Source organism: Poecilia formosa, unplaced genomic scaffold, assembly GCF_000485575.1.
Source record: "Poecilia formosa unplaced genomic scaffold, Poecilia_formosa-5.1.2 Scaffold560, whole genome shotgun sequence".
NCBI classification, from domain to species: Eukaryota; Metazoa; Chordata; class Actinopteri; order Cyprinodontiformes; family Poeciliidae; genus Poecilia; species Poecilia formosa.
The window spans coordinates 159,866-167,771 of NW_006800499.1; the positions used below are offsets into that span (position 1 = coordinate 159,866).

A 7,906-nucleotide genomic window follows, 5' to 3' on the forward strand; every position below is an offset into this window, starting at 1 on the left:
CTGGTGTTTCCTGATGTCCTCAGAGCTGTCATCTCTTTAGACATGCTCTTATTTTGAAAGGTATCTGTCTTCCTGTGCTCAGGGAGGGAAGATCCCCATCAGGTGGACGGCTCCTGAAGCCATCGCCTACAGGTGAGCAGCGGTACTGCAGCCGCCGGCCATCGTTCTGGTTGCTATGGAGACAGTAATGGGTCTCTGCTCACAGGAAGTTCACCTCGGCCAGCGACGTCTGGAGCTACGGCATCGTCATGTGGGAAGTGATGTCATACGGAGAGCGGCCATATTGGGACATGAGCAACCAGGATGTAAGAACCACCAGATAACGAACCAGAACAGATCACTGACCCGACCCGGTATGACCCGTTCTGACCCGTGTTCTGACCAGGTGATCAACGCCATCGAGCAGGACTACCGTCTGCCGCCGCCGCCAGACTGCCCCGCCTCGCTCCACAGCCTGATGCTGGACTGCTGGCAGACGGACCGGGCCAACCGGCCCAGGTTCTGCCACATCGTGTCCGGGCTGGACCGGCTGATCCGGAACCCCGCCTCCCTGAAGGCCACGCCCCCAGAGCTGCCCAGGTGAGGCCCGGAGGTCAGGGAGGGGTCAGAGGTCACAGAGGGCCGTGACGGTTACAGCAGCAGGTCCAGAACCGGTACCAGTAAGACCCCAGTAAGACCCCAGTTAACCCGGTCCCTGGCTGGTTCTGAGTCCGGACCCAGAGACTGCGCCGACCAGTCAACAGGTCTAAAGGAAGGTTCTGGCCCGGTTCTGATCCAGCTCATGATTCTCTGTCCTCTGGTCAGAACTGTGACCCAGATCCTGGACCAGAACCTTGGACTGGACCAGAACCATGGACTGAACCAAAACCTTGGACTGGACCAGACCTATAGACTGGACCAGAACCTTGAACTGGACCAGAACCTTGAACTGGACCAGAACCATGGACTGGACCAGTACCATGGACTGGACCAGAATCATGGACTGAACCAGAACCTTGAACTGGACCAGAACCATGGACTGGACCAGTACCATGGACTGGACCAGAACCATGGACTGGACCAGAACCTTGGACTGGACTAGAACCTTGGACTGGACCAGAACCTTGGACTGGACCAGAACCTTGAACTGGACTAGAACCTTGGACTGGACCAGAACCGGCTGACTAACCTGTCCCTGTGTCCCAGTCCCTCCCAGCCCCTGTTGGACCAGCGCGTCCCTCCGCCGCCGTCGGCCTGCGGTTCTGTGTCCGAGTGGCTCCGGGCCATCAAGATGGAGCGGTACCAGCAGAACTTCGTCCAGGCCGGGCTGACCAGCCTGGACGTGGTGTCGCAGCTCAACACAGAGTAAGGTTCTGGCGGGTTCTGGCGGGCCCAGCCTGAATCAGCCTGGCAGTCGGTGCTCAGGGCTCATGGTTCTCCCTCTCCTCTCCGTTTCCATAGCGACCTGCTCAGAGTGGGCGTCACCCTCGCCGGCCACCAGAAGAAGATCCTCTCCTCCATCCAGACGCTCAGGATTCACAAGGCCACGCCCACTCTGCTCTACTGACCAATCACAGCGCAGCCACCATCAGCTCAGCTCCGGCGGCGCCGACTGGACCTGGAGCCCAAAGTTCTGACCCGATACAAACCGTCCAGACATCCCAGCGGCACTGCTAGACTCCGCCCTCCTGCCTGTTCTAGCCAGTCACAGATCTTCTGTTGCCTTATTGATTAACTCTCAGGACTATTGCCAGCCAATCAGCTCCTCAGGAAAACTGGGATCGACCAATCAGCAGCCAGCAGAGCCATGATACAGAATATCTGCTTCTCTGATTGGACGCTGAGAGGATCTATCCTTCCAGTAAGGAACCTCAGAGCTTAAGCCCCGCCCTCTGCCTGGGAGAAGGGTTCTGATTGGTTCTGAAGAGGACGGGAACTTTGGACCCGGATAGTAAAACCCAGAACTGCTTCAGAACCAGACAGTGGTCCAAACAGCAGGAAGCCACGGAACCAGGAAATACATCAGAGTGAGACCTCTTCACCGTGGATCTCTGTCAGGAAGGTTCTGGAGGGCATCTGGACCTGCAGCCCGGTTCTGGACCACAATAATAATCATGAATAATCCGTCATTCACGACCAGAACCTCTGGACCAGCTCTGTCTGGGTTTCTGTGGTTCTGGAAAGTTTTGGATCTCATGAACAGAACAAGCAGCTGATTGGACTCTCAGATGGTTCTGATGGGTCCAGATGCTTCTAAATGACTGTCATCCCTCAGAACTGTTGTGGAGGTTCTGACCCAAGCCCAGTCCAACCGTTTGGACCAGAACCAGATGTTTTTAACAGAACCTTGTAGCAGAATTTGAATGTTTTTTATGATCCCAGAGAAACTGGACCTGCTGCAGGTTCCAGAACCAGCTGGACTCCTGCTTTGATACCGACCCACATGTATGTTTTACAAGAAAATAAAAGATGGAAAATGGTTCTGATGGTTCTGGTGGTTTTTTGTTGTGGTTCTGAGGAAGCTAGTAGAACCGGCCCAGCTTCTTCCAACAGAACTGCCTGGTTCTGAAGCTTTTCCTGTTTCAGGTCCATTATTATCATCAGAGAAAATCTGATTTTATTCTGAACTTTAAGATTTTTATCAAATTAATTTTTATTGAATTAATGGCTCTTGTTTCGGTTCCACCTTAAATTAACAGGTTGGTTCAGGTTCCACCTTAAATTAACAGGTTGGTTCAGGTTCCACCTTAAATTAACGGGTCGGTTCTGGATCCACCTTACACTGCGAAAATCTAGATGTTATGAAATGTGGGGACGTTTTTGGTCGCCATGGTGATAAACCGCTGATGGCGACAATCAAGAAGAACTCAGACTCCTGATAGCAGGTAAGCTACGTGGTTCATTAGCATTAGCTGCCATTAGCATTAGCTGCTGTGCTCTGCTTGCCTTCCTGTTTTCTGTTGATAATCACCTATAAATACTGCTCTGGTTAGCATGATGCTAATGCCGCTCTGGTTAGCATGATGCTAATGCTCTGGATGCTAATGTTTCTGAAGTTGTTTCTGGTTCTGTTCCTTCATTTTGTTTTTGTTTCTGATCTTTTCGTTGGTTTTCTGTTTTCTGTCTCAGACTTTGGTTCTGATCTGATAAATTTACGTCTCACAGATTTTAACTTCCTGTTTGTTTAGAGTTTATTTTCCTCAGTGACTCGGAAAATATTTAACGGGTCGCGTTCAGGTTCCACCTTACGCGACCCGTAAGGTTCCACCCGTAACAGCTGATCAATAACAGATCAGCTGTTACTGATTTAATGATTTATTAAATTTAATCTTCATGTTTTAGCTAGTTTAACCCTTCGTGTTCCTGCTAATCTCTCTGGTTTCCTGCAGAGCCGCTGTTGGACCTCAGGCAGCAGAACCAGGAACCATCTGGGTCAGAACCGCTCTGTGGGTCCAACAGCCGGTCCACTTCAGCCGCCACCAACACTCCCTGACATGCAGGGGTCAGAGGTGAGAGGGGTTACCGTGGTAACCAGAGTCTGAGCAAACATCCAGAGTGCTCAGCTTCTCTACAGGACTGGAGCGGGCCGGTTCTACAGAACCTACAGCTGGTTCTGGTTCCTCCTCCAGCCTCGGTTCTGTCTGACCGGATCCTCCTGCCTTCAGATGAGGCAGGAGAAGAACCGGGTCGGGCTCAAGCTAACTGGACCGGACTGGGTCTCCTCAGAACCTCCAGAACAGCCTCCTCCACTGAGCCGGTAAAACCTCATCATGACCCGACCCGGCCCGCAAATACCAGAACCAAAACCTGCTGCTCTGTTCTGAACACACAAACCGGGCCACATGTGGGTCAGACCAGAACCTGCAGTCGGGATTCAGGCTCTGGATCAGAACCAGAGGCTCAGCAGAACCCAGGAGAACCTTCTGACTCTGGAGCTCCAGTCCAGTTCAGTTTGGTTCGGTCCAGTCTGGTCCGGTTCCATCTGAACCATGTTTCACTTTAATGAGGCCAGAAGGAAGAGAAACTGAGGAAAACAGGAGGATGGAGTTACAGCTGGGGAGGGTGTGTGTGTGTGTGTGTGTTTCTCTCTCTGTGTGTGTTTCTCTCTCTCTCTGTGTTTCTGTATCACAGGAGAAGCTGCTGTGTGTCGTGTCGTTCTTACAGGAGCAGCAGGTGATCAGAGTTTATTCTTCATCAGAACCAGAAACTCTCTGCTACTGGATCAGAGGACCAGCCTGATGCTGCAGCATCACTAACTGCATGGAGATGTTCCTGTAGTTTCAAACTCTGAGGAGGAAGAGGATGATGTTCCTGAAGGTGCAGCAGCCTGGTGAAGAGCAGCAAAGGATGATGGGTGATAGAGATTTTTGGTATTATCATTTTGTTATTACTTTAGTTTATATTCAGTCTAATGTTAATCAGTATTATTGTGATTTTTAGTTTAAAGTGTTCTCTTGCTTATGTGTGTATAAACTGACCTGGAGGTTACGACTCTCTGTTTCATCTTCATGTGAAACAGTTAACTCTGTGTTTCTCAGACCTTAACAACCAGAATACCTCCTAACTTAAGATGTTAATCTACTTCTTTATTGACAGTTTGACCTAGAGATGAACTGGGCTCAGACCGTAGATCAGATATCACACCTGGCTGGTTTGTTTAGGTTAGAAGTTTTACGACCTTTGTTGTTCTTCCTGACTGCCCCTTTTGGCTGTTCTGCTTTGACAATAAAACAGGGGCTCACGCGGAAGCAGACCAGAACTCTCTGTGAACGGCCTGGAGAGGTCATGGCGAAGAGTTCTCCTTTTGCAAAAGCCTTGCTTTAAAATTCATATATGTTGTCTGTGGTCTTTTATATAGGTTCGAGAAAAAAGTACCTATCAATGGGAAATGGAGATAAAATGCTGTGGCCTTCCACTCATCAGAGGCTCTGCAGGGATTTTATTCTGTCTGAACTCAGTGAGGATCCATCCAGGACCAGATGATTCCTCTTTGCCAGAATCAGCAGCTCTTGACTGCATTGGCGTCTCTCCATGAAGACTTCCTGCAGCTGATCCTGATACAGGAAGTTATCAGTAGAACCAGGAGCTGCTTCTTTCCTCAGAGATCGTCTGCAGCCCGTTGGACCTGCAGGCTGGAAATGAGATCCAACCCTCTCAGCTGACGGTCCAGATGGTTCTGGTTCTGGTCCAGAGTGAGCTGCCAGAGACCAGAACACTGTAAGGATGTTTCTGCAGAAAGAAATGGTCAGAAGTGATGGGAGTTCTTTTGGACACTAACTTAACCGGATAACATTCTCACCAGAACCAGAAGCAGCTTCTGGTTCTGGTTCTGGTTCTGGTGGAGGTTTCTCCCTGTTAAAGTTCAGTTTGTTGATCATTACATGTTTTCCTGATCCAGTTTTATTTTATGAAACTTAAACACCTGATGGTTCAGCCAATCAGAATCCTTCTTCTAATTAAACTGATTTTTTTCATTTGTGATCTTTAATTTCTCAACTGGAACATTTCAGTCGTGTTTTAGAGCTGGTGGCGCCACCTCTGGACGGAAACGGTATTACAGAAACAACCCAGAAGAAGCAGGAACTGAAATAAGGTCCAGAGAAACTTTCCTTCCTTCTCTGGTTTATTATGAAATGAAATAAAGTTATTTAATCCTCAGACTGAACAGAAACACAGTTTGTCAAATTTACACAGATTTTTGGTTCAATTCAGGAAAAATTACACAAGAAAAACAAAATACAGGTTTTAAATGTTTAATTTAGATTTATTATTATTATTTGAAGAAAAAGCAGAAACGTTTTTGATCCAGAGGTCCTGGACAGAACCGAGATCCAGAAAGGATCAAAGTATTGATCAGCAGCCTCCTGATCGGCACCAATATCAGAAACATTGATGAAAATCTGCCGACTCTGAAGCTCATTAATAACTTCATGATGATTCATGGTTTCATGTCTGGAGGTGAAATGTTCTGGTTGTGACTGATTGAATATGAAATATAATCTAAACCAGATTAAATGTTCAGATTAGAGCAGATTATTTATCTGTTGGTCTCAGTTTCATTCTGACGTGAATCACTCATTGATTATTGATCTGATATTACAGTCAGAGGCTGTCAGCAGCTCTCTGAGGTGTGAATACTTTCAGTGGTTCTGTTGATCCGGACCGGACCTGCAGCTCAGCGCCGCTGCATCAGGCAGGAGTTTAACCCTTTGACCTCAGCTGACCTCTGATCACAGCTCAGGTCAAAGGTCAGGACTGATGAGGAACGACCTTAATGCTTCAGGCCAGAGGGTTAGAGGTCAGAGGTCACGGCTGATTCCAGCTCATCTGATTGGTCACTTCTGATGGGACACAGGGTGTGTGAGTTCTTGGTACACACACACACACGCACACACACACACACACACACCTGTGGGAACCAGAGCTGCTTTAAACCAGCAGAGTGTGTGTGTGTGTGTGTGTGTTGTCTTGCAGGTCTAAATCATGTCTAACACATGTGAACACCTAAAACAAGCTCTGGCTCCTCCCCCTTCATGAATAATTAATGAGGCAGCCTGGGGGCGGAGCTTCAGGTCATGTGATGAACCTTCAGGATTCTCACAGCAGCTGATGTGAAGCTGAGCTTCAGCAGCGGCTCCATCAGGACGCCATCTTTAATCACCAGCAGGTCCGAGACGGTCCTGTTGGGTTCTGGCTCTGGTGAGAATACTAGAACCAGAGAACCTGAGAGGTTCTGATCCAACAGCAGCAGATCTTTAGTCCTGGAAATGATCTGCAGCTGATGGAAGGCCCAGTCTGAAGGGTCAGGTCAGAGGTCAGCCTGATCTCTGAATTAACCCTAACTGAAGGTGACTATAGCTCTACATCTATAGCTCTAGATCTAAATCTACATCTATAGCTATAGATCTATAACTCTAGATTGTTCCTCTTTCACTCCAGTTTCAGTTTTTTCTGTTTTCTCTGTTCAGTGATTGGCTGGGGTCAAAGGTCACCTGCTGACCTCATAATGTAGAGCCGTGTACCATCTGACCCACTAATGTTCCAGGATTAAAACACATCGGTACTTTGACTGTTCCACAGTTACAGTAATCTGATCACCAGAACCTGCAGCAGAACCTTTGACCTGCATCCACAGAGTTCGGTTCTGACCCAGATTACAGACCCAGAAAGTTTCAAGCAGCTTCTAGTTTCATATCTCTGGATTTTTCCTCTGGTATTTACTCAGTTTGTTCTGGTTCTGTCCGGGTCCAGTCACATTCCAGCAGAACCATGGAGCTGATGTTCTGATGTCCCGGTCAGCCTGCAGCTTCCTGTGACCTCTGACCTCAGCAACATGACATCCAGGCTGTGTGAAAACGTTCTGCTGTTCGGGTCGGAACCACCAAGAGCAACCAGTAAACCATTAGAACCAGTAAAAACAGTTTCAGAATAAAAGATTCTACAATTTAATGAAACAAGAAAATCTCAAACGGATCAATAAATGTTTTCTGGTCTAGAAAAAAACAGGATTTTGAAAAAGATCTTAGTTTGTCTTTATACTTCCTGGATCTTCTGAGCCCAGGATGATGGTCCGGTCCGGTCCGGTCCGGTCCGGTCCGGTCCAAGGTGCTGAACACTTCTGACCCGGCCCACTGTGATGGTAAAACAAAACAAAAACACGACAAATAAAATAAAAATATTGTAACGATGAACCAAACATTTTCTATTTACAAGATCTAGACCCACCAGTCATAGATCTTCTCCTCCTAGAAGTTCATCCTCTCTCTCAGAGGGAAATACTTCAGCCTCCCTGCCGTCTCCATGGTAACCAGCTGCAAGGCCAGCGACCTCTGACCCCTCCCTCATTCCTGGCTCTGTTCAGGGAGGAAGTGATGTCACTGCTGACCTGCTGCAGCTTTCCTGTTTCCCATGATGCCTTTCAGCGAGC

The 7,906-nt window shown here is 48.2% G+C and overlaps 1 protein-coding gene and 1 long non-coding RNA gene across 2 annotated transcripts in view; one reads left to right on the plus strand and one right to left on the minus strand.

The window, feature by feature from the left end:
* The first annotated feature begins 40 nt into the window (after positions 1-40).
* Positions 41-2,460, plus strand: LOC103129622 (ephrin type-B receptor 1-B-like). Its single transcript, XM_016665261.1, has 5 exons — positions 41-132; positions 206-305; positions 386-579; positions 1,186-1,344; positions 1,441-2,460. The coding sequence occupies exons 2-5, from the start codon at positions 249-251 to the stop codon at positions 1,544-1,546; spliced, it is 516 nt and encodes a 171-aa protein (XP_016520747.1). The 5' UTR covers positions 41-132; positions 206-248; the 3' UTR covers positions 1,547-2,460.
* Positions 2,461-5,735: 3,275 nt separating this feature from the next.
* Positions 5,736-7,906, minus strand: part of LOC107834242 (uncharacterized) — a 19,652-nt gene continuing 17,481 nt past the window's right edge. Inside the window, exon 3 of the long non-coding RNA XR_001660029.1 lies at positions 5,736-6,388. This is a non-coding gene — a long non-coding RNA (uncharacterized LOC107834242). The remainder of the gene's footprint in view (positions 6,389-7,906) is intronic.